Below are 19,600 nucleotides of genomic sequence, written 5' to 3'. Positions count from 1 at the left end.
TGGATGAACAATTAATTTGTAGATCATAGAACAAAGTCTTCCATCTTCTGCCTGAATGTCAGGTCTGACCCTCCATGGTCTTACTGCTCCGATGTTTTCGGGGAGCTCCTGTTTCTGTCCTTTAGTTTCCTTATTCACACAACAGGGCAGAGGCAGATCACCTGTCACCAGCCAGTGAAATCATCTCTTGATGCATGTGACTAACTGGCAAAGATGCACTCAGGTTTACTATTAATATACTTCCTTCACAAAATTACGCATTTCCATATTTTCCTAGTTCTGTGTAGACACTAATGTGGGATTTAATGGGCTGAACAGAGACAGCACTCTAACTGGAAGGAGTCTGGAACTAAGGATTTGAAAGAAAAGAGAGGAAGTGACAGTCTACCTTTTGTGTGTGTCAGCAGGCTTCTCTGCCTGGTCAGTTTGTCCTTGGGTGTGATGCTCTGGGCCAGCAACTGGCAGCCTTACAACCTCAAAGAGAACTTATAGTCTCCTTGGGGAAGGAAAATGAAGGTGTACAAATATAAAAACAAGTAAAATTATAACTATTTGCAGGTAACATTTTATATGAAACATTCCAAAGCATCTACCAGAAGGTTCTAGACATGATTAATACTCTCAGCAAAGGGGTGGGATTAAAAAAATCAAAGTACAAAAGCCAGCAGCCTTTCTATTTATTGACCACAAACATGCTAAGAAGGAGATTGTGGGCATATTCCCATTTACAGTAGTCAAAAATATATGGAGGGATAAATCTAATTAAGGAGGTGAAAAACATCTACAATGAAATGTTAGATCTTGAAGAGAGGGATGTAAAAAGACATAGAAAGACCTCCCGTGCTCACGGACTCAGAATTAATATTGCTTCATCATCTACTATCCTACAGATTCAATGCCCTCACTAGAAAAATTTCCATGTTCTTCACAGAAATAAAATAGAAACCCTGAAATGCACATGGACACAAAAAAGACTCCAGATAGCAAAAAAATACACACACACAAAAAAAAAAACAAAAACAAAAACAAAAAACAAAACAAAAAAAACCCAGCCCAGAGTAAGATGAATAGCACTGGAGGGGGTCACCATTCCAGATCTCAAGCTATATTACAGAGTTGTAGTAATAAAAACAGCCTGGTTCCTGCACAGACCCAGACACGTAGATGAGTGGAACCAAAGAGAAACTCCTAGGATAGGAATACACTCTAATCCTAGATGGAAAAAAAATGTGACATCCAGGAACATCCAGTGCAGCTGATGTACATATCCAGGGGACTCAGATGACCTAATTTACATGTGAGTACTAGCAGAGGAAGGGGAACTATGGAGTCAGAGGACTCCTGAAGGCTGGGCCACAGTTAAAGGGGAGCAGTGTTCATATCATACCCAGGGAATAGCATATGTGGAAGCATTGAGGCCAGACAAAGAAGGGGTTCAGTGCAGACTGGGTGGTGGTGAGGCTGGAGAGTCACTGAAGTTCATAATGGTCTCCACTGGCTTCTTCATGAGCCAGTGGCTTGGCTCCCTTGTTAGTCTCTTCACCTTTGACCCTGGCTAGTGCAGGTCAGGTGATAATACTGGAAGAAGATAGATACCTGAATTTGGCGTCCTAGGCAGCTTTCCAGTTGCTTTCATGAGGTATTCCATTTTGGCTGCCAGTAGGTTTTATCTGCCTCTTACTGGTGAGGGCTGAGAAGCTAATAGAAGATATATGGAGTCATGGAAAGTTTGGGATCATAGGACATCTCAATCTATGGATCGCACATCCCACCATTAATGTGTGAGGACACACAGACCACTTAAAGAAAGCTGACTGTTGGACAAACTCAATGATAAAAAAGAACACATGTAAAACTGGACACACATACACTTGTAGTACCTGGAAGGTAGAGAGGGAGGAGGCTTAGGAATTCGAGGTCATCCTTGGCTATTTCAAAAGTTTGAAGCCAGCTTTGAGAGACATGAGATTCTGTCTCAAAAGCACCAATCAAATTAAGATACTTTTCTTTGGTGGGGGAGTAGGTGCTTACCCTTAATAGGTTGCCGGTGCCCCAGTAGACAATTCCATACCACATACATCTGGGTTGCATCATTAATACTCTGTGGGTCACTAATAAAAGAGGACATGAGGCTGAGAGGGAGGAACACACACACACACACACACACACACACACACACACTCACACACAGTTTTTAAAAATATACTAACACCTTCCACAAAAGACAAATATAAAAATGCAATTTCAAGTCTGTGCTCTTTGGTTTGGCAAATCTCTTAGAAACGGCAGGATGTTAAAAATGAAATGGAAGGCTCTTTTGATTCCAAGTTTTCTAACTTGCGTGGTTTCCTTTTCAGCCATCAGTGTTCACACCACACCCAAGAATGCCAGTAAGTAGCAGTGGGCCCTGTGCTGCCTGTGGACTCAGCTCCTCTGGTGATGCTGCGGGGTGGAGATGGGCGTGGCAGCTGGGGTTTTCTGAGTTCACGTCTCAGTTCTTCAGTTAGGCAGCCTCAGGGATTCCAGAGCTTGTCCTGGAAAACAGTAGGGGACAAATTATTGCAAGAAACTGGTTCTCATGGTGGGCAAGCATTCCAAGGCCATCACCCAGTGGCCAAGAGCAAAGGCTGTCCTCTCTGTGCAGAGTTTATTTTGTTGTGCCCAGAGCTGCTGGCTTGTGTGAGATTAGAGTTATCTGAGCTGCCAGGACAGTCTCTGTCAGTGTTGGCAGTGAAGAGACCAAAGAGGAGGACACTTCAAGCTCTCAGTCTACCAAAGGTGGTTGCCTCATAGAGACCATTTCCACGATATTCCATTCAGGTTGTTAGGAAATGAAGCCTCAGTAGTTTCCTGCAGACACTGAGACACTTAATAGGAAGATAGAAATCAGCTCCACAGCCCTTTCTTCCATCTTCCAAGAAGTCTTTTGAAAATTAAGTATTCTGAGAATTGCAAAAAGAATTATATACATATTCTAGCTAGGCCATGCAAAAGACACACAGTCCAGGTCTCTTATTTATAAGCTGTAAGCCTAGTCTGGGCAGATTTTTGGAGCTATTCTAACTTCCATCCCAGCTATATGTCCCTCATTACTTGCTGTTAATCCCAGTCATGTGTCCACGGTGCTTCCTCCTCTCTTTCTCTCTCTTCTCCTCCCATCTCTCCCTGAAACTCCCCTCCAGGTAACTGAAAACCCCTCTACTTCTATCTATCCCCCAGATCACAGGATTTAGCCTTGTGTTGATCAATTAACTTTGGGAGCAAGGTTACATAGCATCACTTGATATATGTGAGGATCTCCTCTTCAGGGAGCTGCCAGATTTTGGGGGCCAGTACTTAGCATTTGAATACAGCACCAGACTAATGTCGACACAGAATCTCTTGATGTTGCTGGTAGTACTGAGGCCAGGACATGTGATTTTGACACCTCTACCACCACCATTTTCTTCTGTGTTTAAAATAGGGTCTCACCCTCTAACATTGGCTGACATGTAATGCACTGTGTAGACCAGGGTGGCAGAAGACAGGGTCACTTTTGAGTTACCTGTACTGTGTGCTTCTAACCAACAGGGAGAGCAAGGGCCTAAAGGAGAGAAAGGTGATCCTGGCGAGCCTGGAGCCCTGGTGAGTACACACACCCTGGACACTGGTCACCATTCCCTGAGTTTGCTGAAGACCAGGAAACCATGCCTGGCTGGCTCTAGATCTTAACTCCACTGACCACGCTACATACTGTGGTTATTAGTAAACAGAATATAACCTGTTTTAATCCTTAGGACTTTGGTGTTATGGTTCTGTGGTTCTCAGATTATAACCATTGCACATATCCACACCTTGCTCCATCTTCTAGTTTATGTGGACATTTTCCTTTCATTACAGGGACCACAGGGCCATCCTGGAGAATTGGGTCCTCGGGGACCCATTGGACCTCCGGTAAGAGAAACCTTTCTCCACCTGTTATTTTCTGAACCATGCTACCCTATCATGCCTTGCCTGCCATCCTCCTAGTTGATATTTTGTGAATTCTCGCTAGGGCAAGAGATATGGAGGGATGGGCTGTGATAGTCCCCAGAACTAAGAGTCCCAGCCCCTTGCAAAACTGACCCCCAAAGCAACTACCTGGAATAGGCTCTGGGGACTTGGTTGTCCCTGCCCTTCTACTAAAGGGCTTCTTGTGGCTGAGGAGAATTCCCTTGGACTCAGAATGTCCTTGAGAGAGGTTGCTCAGGAAGCAGGATTTCTCTTGGTGTCCAGTACATTTTCAGATGTAGCAAACTGGCTTTTCCTTCCCAGTAATTGATGGGCAAGTGGGCTTAGAAGATGTCCGGTACATATTAGCATCTTTATTTTATTTTTCAGGGATGGTTTGGGCTGAGAGAGGATGTTTCCTGACAGTTGTTCAGTTATTTGGGAGATGAAGAAAAGGGACTCTATATCGTTGGCAAGAGCAGTTTACTTGTTTAAAACCCCCGAGATCAAGGCTGCCCAACTCTCTGCCTCATTTACATAATGAGTTAATGAGAATGAGTGGATGGCTTTACAGATAGTGATGAGGATGTGCAGGGTCAATGATGGAGGCCTTCCTGCACCAGACAGAACCTGATTTCTGTTCCATCCTTTTTCGTTCTCATGAGTCAGGTTTGAGCAGCAGGTTAGCACTATCTAAGACCTCAGGCCTCTGACCTACCTCCTTTTCTCTCTTACATAGGGTGCCAAGGGGCATGATGGTGCACAAGGACCTCCTGGAGCAGCTGGAAACCCTGTGAGTCCTGGCTTGCCTGACTTCTGGGGACTTCCTAGAAGGAGTGGCCCAGATGAACATCTTTTCCCTGGCTCACAGTTCCCGAACCAACTGGGATGTGGCTAAGAAAGCATTGCTGGAGCTATCCAAGCCCAGGGGCCATTTGAACCTGTAGCAAAATGGGAGATGTTCTCACCCCCATAGGGTTCCAGCAGGCTTGGACTTTGTCCATGTGTCCAGCCCCAAGACAAATTCCCTCCTGTAGGACATGGATGCTACAAAGACAATCTCAGTGTTAACCCCAGGTACTGCTGGGGCCCAGCAGTAAGAGAAATCTTTAGTGTGCAGAGGACACACAAACGACCTTCAGTGCACAAAGAGGACCCCTCCCACATGTTTGCAATTCAGAGGACTGTGCCTGGGTTCTGATCCACAATTCCACAATTATTTCTCTGTCTCTCCATTTTTCTTTTTGTGTCTCCGTGCCTCTTTTCTGCCTTTTTTTTGCCTCTGTCTGTCTGTGTGTCTCTGTCTCTCACACAGACCCTCACACACAAAGCATTGTACAGATACGTATTTTTCCGGCAGGCACTTTCTGAGCTCTTAGGCTGCTGTTCCTGGCTCTCCTGGCCCTAGAGTATGTTCAATCCCAGAGCTTTTCACTAGGACTGCACAGAGCATTGTCAAAGCCATAGAGCTCAGGAATCTCCATGGTACTGGATAGAGGCAGAGCCAGACTGACCTGCCTGGCCTCTCAGGAGTGATGGCCAGTTAGTAAGAGGAGCATCAATGAATGTCCAGTCTGGTCCTGGAACTACAGATCAAATTCAATGGCCAAAATACCATTATATGACTAGGCCATCTGTGACTGTGGCTTACCAGAGATGGGGTCAGCCATGAGTGAAGGTTAGTGCTAAGGACTCAGAAGGGGCAGAAACAGCTTGGCCTGTGCTCAGCCCAAGTAGAGTAGAAGCAGTTTGGAAAGGAGGCTAGGAGTGGGCTCTCTGATTTCTGACCTGGAGGACACACATGATCTGTGACAGTGAACCTAAGCAATTTCTAGTCCCCACTCCATGGCACTGACCCACTGGAATGACCAGTCTCACAGAGACATGACCCACCATCAAGTTCTAATTAAAATCCACTTCAGGAAGCAGTGACTGGCCAACCAGTCAAGCACATACGTGTCGTGTGCATATAGGTGTACACACTTGCAGTCACACCCCCTCCACTGTCTCCCCAGGTGCCCTTGCTCTGTGAATGTCGCCAGCATCTTCAGCATAGCACTGCCTTAAAGCAGCCTTCCCAGGGTCATATAATTCTATGATTACTTTCAACCCAGTAGCTCATCTTAAGTCCCTTCCCCTCCATTCTCCAAAAGTTTCTCTTTGTTCATCTATCTCCTTGTCAGCCACAGTCAAACCCTTATCATTGGTGTGTTCCTCAAGGCTTGTCCAGTGCCCTTTAACACCTCAGTGTACCAAGGGTCTTTTCTTCATAACTCACCTGTGAACAATTTCCTCCTTTCTTCCTATGTATAAAATCAAGACTGATGGTCACCCAAATTCCTTAGGCAGGATGGGTGGCTTCCTTCTTTGCCCACTCTTGCCATCCACACTTCCCACCCCAATGCCTGAGGAACCATTGAGAGTCTTACTGTCTCTGGTTCCCCCCACCTCCAAGCCCATTCACTTGAGTCTAACTGGTGGGGATACTATACTCTCAATGAAGAGCAGTTTCCTAATATCCATGAGTGTCTGTTTGGAATCTATTCCAGCAATCCAGGGTGAACTCAATGTGAGACATGTATGGAGAATGGCTGGGGTCAGTTTTTTTTTTTTCAAGCCAATACATTTGGCTTTGCTCAATTGCTCCATCTCTTTTTAGGGTGCTCCAGGACCTGCAGGACCCCCTGGTCTCAGTGGACCCCCTGGAAGTTTGGTGAGTATTGTAAAGAGAGCAGCATGTCTGTGTGGGTTGTGAACCAGCAGCGTCTGCCTCTGTCCATCTCCTCCTTCCCATCCACACAGAGCTGTGGGCAGCATTGTCAGCAGTGCACTGATGAGGGCTACCCAGATGGAACATTGATAACCCAGGGTTCTGGGCAATGTGTTGGCTGCCTGGGTTGTAGATAGACTTGGTGTGACAGAGACTGTACATTTCACTGATGTTGGAATCAGCATCACGGTTTGCCTTCAAGGAAATAAGTGAACCTAGAAGTAAAGGTCCCGATGGCTGGTAGGGACCTTGGTTCTTCCCAGACCGCCTAACAACCAGCATTAAGGGCTTGGTCAGCCATATCTAAGCTCTTTCATCTGAAGAAATGAGACATGGTTAGGTTCCACACCACCTGCTGACGTTCCTCACCACCTGCTGACGTTCTTCCTTTTCCCTCGCCTACGTGGAGACCCACAATATCTTTTAATGGGCTAGTTCTAAGATTCAACATAAGCATTGATTTAGACTTTACTGATTTTTCAATATGACGTCCAGTGGCATTTGGTCACAGGCTATAGGGAAGATGTCCTCTGCAATAGATTAGACCATGTAAAAATAAGTTTTATTCGCCTGATGTAATGGACTTCTTCAGGGCTTACTGCCTCCTTTTGCCAACCTTGGCCTAGTCCTGGAAGCTCCTAACCTCCATCCAATCTTATCTAGGCCTAGAACGTTTTCAGCCTTTGAGATTTACTGCCGAATAAGCTCACCCTTTCTTGTTCTTTCTGAGCTCTAGCTGGTTCAACTCAGATGTTCTGGCTCTAATGTCTCTCCAAGCTGACTGATTCAATCTGGCTTCTCTCTCAGCCTCTCCTGCATTGCTCTGCTTCTCCTCAAACTAACTCTAGCAATCTGTTCTAATCTTCTGGCTTCTTCTCTCTGGCTTGTTCTGTCTTCACCTGGGTCTAGCTTGTTCTCTCTGCAACCTGTCTCTGTACAACTGGCCAGGTAAAACTGCCTCCTTTCTCTCTCTGCACTGTCCCGTAAGTAGCTCCCCTTTCCTCTCACTTTTTGTAAGAGCTGGGCATATCCTATTCTGTCAAATCTTTCTCTGACTCATCAGTCTTCTGCCACCCAGTTAGATATCACTTTCAAAGATATGTTCTCCCTTCTACAAACTAACTTTACTTTACCCTTTGTTATTTGGGACCAAAGGTGTGAACTAAGGGTGAGTCACACCATAACTAGACACAGGTTTCTTCCTCCCTCCCTCCCTCCCTCCCTCCCTCCCTCCCTCCCTCCCTCCCTCCCTCTCGCTCTCTCTCTCTCTCTCTCTCTCTCTCTCTCTCTCTTTCTTTCTTTCTTTCTTTCTTTCTTTCTTTCTTTCTTTCTTTCTTTCTTTCTTTCTTCAGTAAATTGTGCAATCTTGGTGTTCACAGTGTGATCAAAGATCCTGCCACAAGGCCAGGCTTCCTCACTTCTAAACCTTCCCAGGTGTCTGTGACTCCATGGACAGATGCGTGGCATTTAGATTTTTAATGCATGACTCGGATGTGTTTGTTTATTTATCCACACAAGCCTGTTCGGTAGATCTGACCTCATTTTATGCAGGAGGCAATGGAGGCAGGAAGGGACTGAGTCCTGGGGAAAGTGGTTGAAGTAGCTCTTTGCTGTATAGTCCTTCTTTCACCACTTTACATACATAATTAGTGCCAACCAATCCTGATTTCTTTTGCCCATTTTATCTAGCGTTTGGAGAGCATTCTGTCTAGTCAGGCATAGAAAGGGGCCCGAATTGTCACCTGAAGTAGCTCTTGGGTGACAAGGGAAGAAACAGCCCATCTATTTAAATATAACAAAATGATTTCTTTGTGTATGGATGTTTGACTGCATGCACATCCTTGTAACACTGTGTGCTAGTGCCTGTGCAGGCCAGAAGAGGGTTTCAGAGATCCTGGAGGTGGAACTATATGTAGTTGCGAGACACCATGCAGGTGTTGGGAATTGAGTACTTATTGCTCCGGTTTCTCTTGAAGGGCAGTGAGTGCTCTTAACCACGGACCCATCTGTCCATCCCTGGTAGCCTAGTTCTTTGCTCCAAGGTGAGGTAACCCTGCAGGGTGTCCTTGGTATTCTCCACAGTCCTCAACAGGGCCGAGCTCCAGTTGTCAGTGTCACTAGCTAGCTGTTCTCTTTCTCATGACCATAAGTTCCCCACTGCTGTGTCCGCACAGTGTTTATCCTCAAGTTTTCCTTGAGGTGTTGGGGAGAACCCCACAGACACTAAAAGAGTAGATCTCTGACGCCAAGTCAGATTTTTGAGTTTAAGGAAACCTTGGTGCCAGTCCTCGCTTGGTCTGCTTACCCAAAGACTAAGGCTGTTGAGGACAAGCACTCAGCAGACCATACCTGTTTTGTTGTTATAAGCTCCAGGACCAGACTCAGGCAAGGACATGGGCATCAGTCAGTTTAAGACTGGATGGGGGAACATGTGAGCAGAAGTGAAAGGGGCCTGTTGACATAACCCTGGGGGCTAATGTCCATCAAAAAACTGTGAATAACCTTTCTTATTTTCAGGGTTCTCCTGGTGTCAGGGGTGCCCCTGGGAAAGATGGGGAGCGTGGAGAGAAGGTAAGAGGGATGTAGATTGCAGAAAGGCATCTGTTGTTTTAGGCTTCACTGGGCCAGTGGGTGAGGAACTCAAACTGCTCAGGACTGGTTTAGGACCCAGGCATCAGAAGGGATTATATGGCTGAGAGGGGAACGTAAGCTCTCATATCCTCTCACCTTCATTGCTCACCGGGGGTTCAGAGCAATGTCCCCTTTACAGTTGTAGACAGAAGCTCTGAGGGACTTTATTTGCTCTATATCTCAGGGCTGGTGAGCAGCAGATCTGGATCTCAGGGTATACTCCACTTTTAATTCAGTGATCCACTTATCCACTGAGCATCATGGTTTCCAGGGAACCCTTCCCAAGCCTGGGAAAGTGTTTTGCTTATTATATCGAAGAGGGAGACAAGATCCCTCTTTTTATCAACTAGAAAGAGCCCACAGGCTTAGGAAGAACAAGGCATCCTGTGCAGTCCCTCTGCACATTGCTCTGACATGGCTGTGTGCTTTAAGGAAGGTTCTCATCCATGCTATCGATGCTGAGGCAAAGCTTGGCAAACCCATGGTGTTCATCGGTACCCAAAGGAGAGTTTGAGTTTCAGACTCATCAAAGGCTGGTTCCATGTCCGAGTTGTGGGCCTCTGAAATAGGGTCAGAACAGTGGTTTTCAGTAGGAACAGTCCCACCTCCTCATGACATTTGGTGATCCCTGTGCCAAGGAGAGGAGCTGCACCTAGCTTAGCATATACAGAACAGGATCCTCCCTCAACTATCACAAAACACAGGGAAGGATACTGTCCGAAACACTCACAACAGACAAGGTTCAGCCATACTCAGTGTCAACAAGACCAAGGCTGAGAAACCATCACCCTAGCAAATGGCACTCTCTCTACACTTGAATTTGCTTAGCTGTGAAGAGAGGATGGCATAAGGAGCTTTGGTCCACGCATATGAACATCACCCCAAGGACTGTAGGCAGGGGCATGGCCTGGGGAGAGAATATGTGACAAGGAGGTGATAGTGTGGTGTCATTTCTCCAGATGTGTTATCTACAGCAGTCTACACAACTGCCCAAATGTGGCTGGTGCCTTATATAGGATCTCACTCTGTGGCTCATGCCAGCCTTTAACCCCCTCTGCAGTTTATGCCAGCTTCGAATTTGTGGCAATTCCCCTGCCTCAGCCTCCCAAATGCTGGGATTAGAGGTGAGGGCCACTCCAAATTCATCAAGTAGATTATTTCTAATCTAATTTTAAAAGGGATATATTCAAATTATATTTCTGTGTGCTGTTGGCCTATATGACCTCTCGGGGGAGCCAAACACCTTCTCTTGACTGTGTGGGAAAACAATCATGACTGTTGTTAGAGAAGGAGATAGAGACAGGGAGGGTGAGGCTTGGTGGAGGCTCTGCTGGGGGAAAGGACTTCAGCATGTGAATGTGGGGAACAGAGTTCAACTTCTCACTTCCACTGAGCAGTCTGTCTTCTGATGCTTCAGAGAGGGACAGACAGCTCAGGAAGCCACTGCCACACACAGGCTCAGGCTGATTAGCCGTTGGATAGCAGAGTTCTGCCTGCTGCTAATGCTCATCAAGGTCCTCTTTTTGTCCCCAGGGAACAGCAGGGGAAGAAGGCAGCCCAGGGCCAGCTGGTCCACGGGGAGATCCTGGTGCTCCTGGTCTCCCAGGGCCACCAGGAAAGGGCAAGGATGGGGAGCCGGTAAGTGGTGGGCTGACATGCTTTGAGCTTTTGGAAGCCAGGCTGACAGGGGAGAAGAGAACAGAGCAAAAGCAAAGACTTATTTTAGAAAGCAAGCCCTAGGTGATGCACAAGATGTCTCTTGGCCCAGGGACATAGTCCTGTCGTCAATCAGCGTGCTTAAAAATAACAAGAAAGTAGAAAACTTTCAGTGTTTCCTAACTCATGAATTACTGCTGAAATCTGTGACTTAATCCTTTCAGCCTGTGGTTGACCACAGGAAACTGGATCCCTGGCAGGGCAAAACTGCAAATGGGCACACAGGGTAGCTGTACACTAAGCCAGCTCGTAGCACACGGGGTTCTGGCTGCAGGCTCAGGATCCAAGGGAAACAAACAAGTTTCAGAGTACCCAGTGGTGGTTGTGGCACACACACACACACACACACACACACACACACACACACACACACACAGAGAGAGAGAGAGAGAGAGAGAGAGAGAGAGAGAGAGAGAGAGAGAGAGGATTCTTGGTCCACACTGAGCTCCTCCAGCCAAAAATAGACTTACATTTCAAGTGTGTGTATGAGTGCCTTTACTAGGCCAAGCTCATCAGCTAGAAATGGAGTCCCTATCCAGAGTGTGATAAAGAAGGAGACTAGGTTTAGGGGTCATGGGGTCAAGTGAGCCTGGCTTTGAAGCTTGATCTTGCTGCTTCCTTTTGGGTGGCCTTAGCATGGAGACCAGAAGTAGAAAAACACAATAAGGAACAGTGACACTTGTGTTTGTCCAAATAAGGTCAGGAGGTGGCAGAGTCGGGAATCACACCCAGGACCTATGATGGAATGTACTCACATTGCTCTCCAACTACTGCTCCAGCAGAGGGCAGCAACCTGGTATGTGTTGAGTGGTTCAGCTCTCATGGATCTATGTTGTTCATTTCAACAGGGACTACGTGGACCACCTGGGTTACCTGGTCCCTTAGGAATCAAGGTGAGTGCTTGTCTAAGCAAATTGGAGATGGTACCTGTGACCACTTAGAGGGTATGTACTTTTTTGTTTTTATTTTTTTGTTTTTTTTTTTTTTGGTTGTAAGCATCTCTGGTTACCTCAACCCCTCCCACATTTTTTCATACAGGAATTCTTGAGATGGTGATGTACTACCCACAGCAGTAACACTGATTAAATTATTAGAAAAGTACTGTTTTTCACCCGGCCTAGCCAAGGGCTAAGTCTTCTCTTGGGGTGTGTGTGTGTTGGGGTGGGGTCCTGGTCTAGTCAGGGATAGCAATATTATCCTGGTATTTCTCTGTCTTTCCCCAAAGCCTTGGCATACATGATGAGTAGGGATAGAGAGGGAAGATGATGTTAGGAAAATGTTTGGGGCCAGCACTGGAAATTGGTTATTATGTCCAGCCACCAAATTCTAGTGATGTTCATGACAAGAAGGCCGGAGAATATCAACTTAGTTGCATACCCAAGAGGAAGAAGAAAATGGATGAACACCAGCCAAACTCTCCCTCAATTCACCAGCTACTACAGTTCTAAAAAGGCAATATCCCCTTGAGTCAGCAGGGGAAAACCCAAAGCTCTCCCTACACAGAATCCCACTTCATTTACTCAAGTTTACCTGAATGGCCAGTACCTTATTATTTTAATTGTGGCACATCTACAGGGTAGACTGTAGGACATAATACTGTTAGTGGTACATTCCTTGGCCTCTTTCAGCTCTCGAATCAGGGGACAATTGGATGAGGAAACGGCAAAGTAGGCAGGTAGTTGAGAAGGGGATGAGAGGGCTGAGGGGGGTCAGGAAGGCTCTTATCCTGCTTTGGTGGCTTCTTGAAGACTGAGCTACTTGTCCTCATTTGAAATTGCATGCAGCCATAATGTGGGATAAAGAAAGTGTTATTGTAGGCCTTGGTGAGGGGCTGCAGGGGACACTAAGACATGGGAAGCAGCAAATTCAACTGTAGCCACACCCATATACAGTGAGAGTTAGGATGCCAACTCAGATACATGGAGTTGAGAGGATGTGGGCCAGAGTCACTCATTGATCTTAGGATTGGGGCTCGGACATTTAATAAGATATGCATATTTAAATATTCATAAGTATCTTATTATAAAATCACTTCTTACCACTTGTGCCTATTCATAAAAACAATTTCCTTAAAATGTCCTTCTTGCCAGTGGTGACACATGCCTATAATCCCAACCTTGAGAGGAAGAGCTAGAGATAGGAAGATTTATTTATTTTTTTTAAGTTTGAGGCTAGACTGGGGTCATGAGGTTGGATCTAGGCCAGTTCAGGCTACAGAGTAAGGGTCTCTTGAACAAAAACAGCTTAAAAACATGAAGAACATATTCTTTTGTATCTTCTACTTCTAATGGTCTTGTCATCCAGCAAGTCACCCTGAAACTGCTAGCTCTTTCTGAAGCACACTACCGCCCATCCCAGATGGCCATCTTAGGTTATCAGATATGTTGCAGTGATTTGGGAGTTTTATTCCCAGCTTTAGAGTCCAACCACCTGATGGGAGACCATTCCCCCGTTTGTTTCTTTTACATTGTAGTTGTACCTTCGGGATCTCAGTGGCATGAGTACAGAGTGAACTGAATTTAAAATCCTATGTGAAAGTCTCAGCAAACAAATATCTAGCATAAGTTAGTTTGAGGTTCTTCCATAGATGTTGACAGTAGCAAAGCAGAGATCTCAGCTTTATCATTTTCTCCCTATTTAAGCAGGCGTTCTCTGTAACCATTCTAAACCTACAGTAAGTGGAATTGTAGTATATGCTAATTGGCTTGCAGTGTGGTAATTTGATCGCATTACCCATGATCAAAGATTTTCCTCAGTGGGAGAATGATTTATATGGTAGGAGTAAATGCATGCCAACTCTATATTTGCTGAATGGGGGAGGGGAAGGAAGCATTGTATAAGGGAGGCTCTCTGTCATTAGTGAGCCCTGTCCAGATTCATTTACAATATCCAAGTACTCTGACCCTTCCCTCTTGAGAGCCTTCAGGACCCGGAGGACACTGATTACCTTTTAGAAGCAAAACCAGGGTGTCAGATGTGGCAGAGAAGTATAGAGCTTGACTTGTCTCATTTTCCACCCTAATTACATAAGATCTTTATCAGTGGGAGACACTATACATTCCTGTTATCCTGCAGTTGTATTTTGGGGTCTTAACAATAGAACCATAAATATATTCTTTTTTACTTCTAAGTAGAGTGTTTGGGTCAGTGACATGTTACCATATTTATAAAAAAAATAGTTTCCCAGTGTAGGGGTGGCCAGTAACACCTTTTAAAAACAACAACAACAACAACAACAGAAACAGCCACCACCACCACCATTGGCATCCGGTGGTTTCAGCTTTATTGTTGCAACAAGATGGTGTTCACCTAGGTAGCTTATAGCTGATCTATATACTCTCTGTTGGAGAAAGTCATGTGGAAACCAGTGCAAGCATCAGAAAACATAGAGATATGGGCTCAAACTCCTGACCCAATGTTATTGAGCAGTTTCAATAGCATTGGGCTCAGGGTAAGCCATGCTGCCCCTGGACCATCCCTTCCCCTTAAGTAGTCACCTATTCCACTGTTGATAATGTATGGATGTGTCAGTTACAGAGTAGTTCGTCAAGACATTTAGAAAGTAAATTGAGGTGCAAGGGCATCTTTGTTTGGATAATGAATGGATTGCTCAGTGGAAGTATAGAGGAAAGGAGGCAAGTGAGAAGGGGAGGAGAGAGATGGAGAGAATTCTCTAGCCCTCTCCCATGAGTCGAGAGAGCACACCTCATGGGATTCAGGGAGGAAACAATCTGTAAGTGTCCATCAGCACATTTCAATGGCTCCTGGTTGCTGGTGATTACAGGCAACTCTTTGTGAGTGACACTTGCTTCCTGCAAAGGGAACATGTTTGGGCTTCATAGGGAACTTAAATTCCAGCTCAGCTACCTACAAGGTAGATGGCTGGGAAGCCAATGGCTTTAGCTTTCTGAGATTCTGTTACTTTTCTTTTTGAAGAAGTCAAGAATATTTGACACTGAAAAGGGCTCCTTAAGATATACTTAATCTTACAGTGCATAGTCATTGTTCTAAAGCTACCATCTCCTCGAAAGACTCCAAACTTTTTCACATACTCTTCTCTAGAATGTGGGTCCCAGACACTGTTTTGTCCTGTCTGCTGGCCCTACTTGCTCTTGAGGACAGAGTGCTAGATTTATTTCTGTGTCCTTTGGGGACTATTTTCTAAAAGTGTCTATTCATTAAGCTGGGAAGTGGTTTCTTTAGGGATTTTTTTTTAGCATCACAATAGGCTATAGTCACAGATGGGGCCAGACCTGGTCACTGCAGAAAATCAGTCATGTACCACTGCTGCTCAGTTGGGTCAGAGAGGCCTTGCTAGCACAGTCTTTTCTCTTGGGTACAGGAGAGAGGTTTATTTTGGGGAAGGCGCAATTCAGTACCTGACACAATGGCTGGTGAAGGACTGCATGTTCCTGCATCCAGATGGAGGGCACTAAAGCCAGCCACCAGTATCAAGCCTTAAGACAGACACTTGGTGTAGGGATACATGGATATATGTAGCCAATATCAGATTGGACTCATTTGAGGTATATGGCGGTAAGTTTTACTGAATAGGCAAACGAATGGGGATCTACTGTCATGATGTTAACAGGGAAGTCAGAGGGGAGTTGAACACATGGACAACAAGAGATCAGTGTGACTATTAGTGAAGATGTGCACAAATATCTGAAATCTGACAGAAACCGACAGACAGACAGGCAGACAGACAGACAGACATGGAGGGAAGGTGAGAGAGAAGGCAAGTGTGCTAATCAGCTGTAGAGGGGTCAGTGATTAGAAGTGTAGAGCGTGGATATTAGTTTAAGCAAGCTCTCAGAAGCCGTGCCATACAAAGGAAACAGGAGTATCTGTCACTTTGCTGTTGCTGTGACAGAATAATGTGACCAAAAAAATAAGTCGTGGAAGATAGAATTTATTTTGACTCACAGTTCCGGAGTGGATTGAGTCCATTGCATCTGGAGGGTGAGTTCGGCCTGACCGGAAGCAGAGCGATCACATGTCATCCAGACACAGGAAGCATCACAATAGGCTCAGAGAAGTCAGAGAGAAGCCTGACTGGAAGTAGAATCATCATATTTTATCTACATGCAGGAAGCAGGAAGCAGGAAACAGAGGTGGAGTGGGGAGAGGCAGGGAGGGAAAGAGAGAAAACAGGAAATGGGGACCATCTATCATAACTGCAATCCTACCCCCACCCTAGTGAAGTACCTCTCCAGCAATGCTGCACTTCCTAAAGTTTCTATAACCTTCCCAAACTGGACCACATACTGAGGACCAAATGTTCAAAGATATGAGCCCGTGGAGGACATTTCTCATCCAAACCATAACAAAAGGGGCCTGCTGGGACCTGTCATTCAAGTGTTAGGGTTACTGATGTACATGGAACATGGTCTTAAGGGGACTGCAGCTAACCCTCACTGCCTGTCCCATGTAAGCCGAAACCTAGGCTCCAATGCTGACCTGCAACTGAGTTATGATGCCTGCTTACTGTCAGTACGTAACGCTAAGTTCTGAAGTGGACTATCAATCATGAAGATGGGAGCAATGGAGCTTACAAAGTCCTTACAGAAACATAGGCATCAAAACCCAAAATCCTCGCTAAGACCCCTTAATCCCTGCCATTTCTCTTCCTTGTCCTTCTAAACCCTATCACCAGCCACTGACGATCAGTGAGAAGCAGATCATCCATTGCCCCACCCTCAACTATACTTCTAGATCTTTCCTAATTTCTCTCCTAATTCCTACTTAGTGCATTGTGTTTCTTTAGGATGATATGGTATGTGGCATGACTAGACCTGGGAAGCAAAACACACTTTGGATCTAGGAAATCTAATTAGGAATATAGGGAAAGGCTTGAAAAGATAAATACAGGCGCAAGTGGGAGCCTGTCCCATGATTTATCTGCCACCAGTTCTTTACAAGAGTGAAGACATAATCGGGTGACTCTTGGTCTGGCCCCAAGATCGTGTCATGTACCTCCTGTAGCCTTGGGAAGGCTTTTACACCTTAGAACCGTCATCAATAAAAGAGTCTACCAGGGTTCCCTGCAACTTATATGTAATCATTCAGAAGGAAAGTGACTATGAAGTTGAGAGACATACCAAGCGTTGCATTTATAGTGATACCATTTTGCCACAAGACTTTGCAGAAAGAAAAATTAGGTGGGCACATACAAAGTTAAATAAATCCATTCCTTCTGAACTTTGGGTTTGCTTTTTAATAATCTACTGAGTGCAACTGTGGCTTCCTGTATGCTTGTGGAAGTGGGGCCATCCCCCGGGGATGGGTAGCCTGCCAACCACGGTCAGAGAAGCGTCTTTATGCTGTGGCCAGTTGTTAATGCAGAGACTCATAACTGTTCAATGTTCATAGGTGAATGTGAGTATCAGCTGTAAAGGGACATTGATATAGTCCTCCCACACATGAGGCTCAGGGCACCGAGCAAAAGAACAAGAAGAAAGACCGTAGGACTTGGCAGACAGGAAAAAGTGCTGTGAGGTGTTTGGAAATAACATAGCTGGTGTACACACAAACTCACAGCAGTAGTGACTACTTGCTCAAGGATCAGGGTTTCTTTCTTTCTTTCTTTCTTTCTTTCTTTCTTTCTTTCTTTCTTTCTTTCTTTCTTTCTTTCTTTCCTTTTTCTACCTTATTTTTTTATTAGATATTTTCTTTATTTACATTTCAAATGCTCCAAAAGTTCCCTATACCCTCTCCCCGCCCTGCTCCCCTACCCACCCACTCCCAATTCTTGGCCCTGGCATTCCTCTGTACTGGGGCATATAAAGTTTGCAAGACCAAGGGGCCTCTCTTCCCAGTGATGGCCGACTAGGCCATCTTCTGCTACATATGAAGCTAGAGACACGAGCTCTGGGGGTACTGATTAGTTCATGTTGTTGTTCCACCTATACGGTTGCAGACCCCTTCAGCTCCTTGGGTGCTTTCTCTAGCTTCTCAATTAGGGGCCCTGTGTTCCATCTAATAGATGACTGTGAGCAGCCACTTTTGTATTTGCCAGGCACTGGCATAGCCTCACTCGAGACAGCTATATCAGGGTCCTTTCAGCAAAATCTTGCTGGCATATGCAATAGTGTCTGGGCTTGGTGGCTGATTATGGGATGGATCCCCGGGTGGGGTAGTTTCTGGATGGTCCGTCCTTTTGTCTTAGCTCCAAACTTTGTCTCTACAACTCCTTCCATGGGTGTTTTTTTTCCCCCTATTCTAAGGAGGAATGAAGTATCCATACTTTGGTCTTCCTTCTTCTTGATTTTTTTTTTTTTTGTGTGTGTGTTTTGCAAATTGCATCTTGGGTATTCTAAGTTTCTGGGCTAATATCCACTGATCAGTGAGTGCATACAGTGTTACTTTCTTAAAGGTTCCGAATGCAAGAGTTGTCAGTGGCCATTATAGCCAAAAAAATGTAGCGTGTTTAACAATATTTTAAATGCTTAAAAACAATTATTAATAAATCAATGTTTCTTAGAGTCAGATTTCTGAACATAATCTCTTTGGCTCTTCATGACCAGCTTCTGGGCTGTTTCTGTTTATGAAACAAATTGACTCATTCCAGGGATATTAAGTGGCCTCAGGAATGACGCCTGCCACTGCATTGTCAGGCTGGAGATGTAGGTAGACAATCCCTCATGTAACATTTTGCTGTATATTCTGAATTTGGGTTTTAAGAAACAGTCCCAGGGAAACAGCATTTCCTGATGCTGCCTGTAGGGCTCAGGGAGGCATAGAAAACAAATTCATTGGCAGTTAGGCACCTAAAATCTAACTATTTATGCAAAATGGGGTGATCCAAGACTGGAAATGCCGGTGTCAGCAGCAGTCAGGCTTGCGGCCCACTTGGAATCAGTGTTGGAACCCAAGACTCCTCTGAGATGGTGGACATTAAAGCACTAAAAGCTAGAACATTGACTTCCTTCTGTGGGAAATAGCAAAGCCTTTTCCTCTCCTCTTCCCTTCTCTATCACATCCAGAAGGTCATATGGTGAAAACAGCAGCAAAGGTAGCAGCTGGCTCATGGGGCCCGGGTGGCAGGGTTGCACACACGTTATCATCATGCTTAACATATTTAACCAGTGTACCTCTATGCTGGCTCAGCTGCTCAGGTATGCCACTCTGAGAGGGAAAGAAACATGCCCAGGGAACTTGTCATGGTTTTAAGTGCTGAAGCTACAATGTAAAGTTGAGTCTCCAACATCCAAACCCATACTTTGTAAAACTTGAAGTAGTGACCTACCTTGGGTTAGCTTTAAGACCACATCTGCCACCACACCCAGAAGAGCTAATCACAAAATGTAGGTATTGGGAAAGTCTTGAAACATCAGCATCCATATGTTAATTTACTGATGGTGTGGGAACTGAGTTGAAATGTGGCAGTACATGTATGGTTGGGATGGAGGTATGGTGACACAGTAGATATGTGTTCTCTCCAACATGGGGAGTACTCTTAGTTTCCTAATCACAGTTGGGGTCATGCTCAAATTGGAGGTTTGAGATACACGT

General features: G+C 45.3%; 1 protein-coding gene across 5 annotated transcripts in view; it reads left to right on the top strand.

Annotated features, from left to right (window-relative positions):
- The window catches only part of Col22a1 (collagen, type XXII, alpha 1), a 355,185-nt gene that overhangs the window by 249,484 nt on the left and 86,101 nt on the right, over positions 1-19,600 (top strand). For all 5 annotated transcript variants that reach the window (XM_006521382.4, XM_006521381.3, XM_006521378.4 and 2 more), the window contains 8 exons: positions 2,358-2,390; positions 3,571-3,624; positions 3,880-3,933; positions 4,709-4,762; positions 6,629-6,682; positions 9,257-9,310; positions 10,904-11,008; positions 11,935-11,979. In XM_006521382.4, the coding sequence (XP_006521445.1) occupies positions 2,358-2,390; positions 3,571-3,624; positions 3,880-3,933; positions 4,709-4,762; positions 6,629-6,682; positions 9,257-9,310; positions 10,904-11,008; positions 11,935-11,979 (453 nt within the window). The remainder of the gene's footprint in view (positions 1-2,357; positions 2,391-3,570; positions 3,625-3,879; positions 3,934-4,708; positions 4,763-6,628; positions 6,683-9,256; positions 9,311-10,903; positions 11,009-11,934; positions 11,980-19,600) is intronic.

Source organism: Mus musculus, chromosome 15, assembly GCF_000001635.26.
Source record: "Mus musculus strain C57BL/6J chromosome 15, GRCm38.p6 C57BL/6J".
In the NCBI taxonomy this organism is placed as follows: Eukaryota; Metazoa; Chordata; class Mammalia; order Rodentia; family Muridae; genus Mus; species Mus musculus.
The sequence above is the reverse complement of the archived record's forward strand: the minus strand, read 5'-3'. Positions and strand labels throughout refer to the sequence as shown.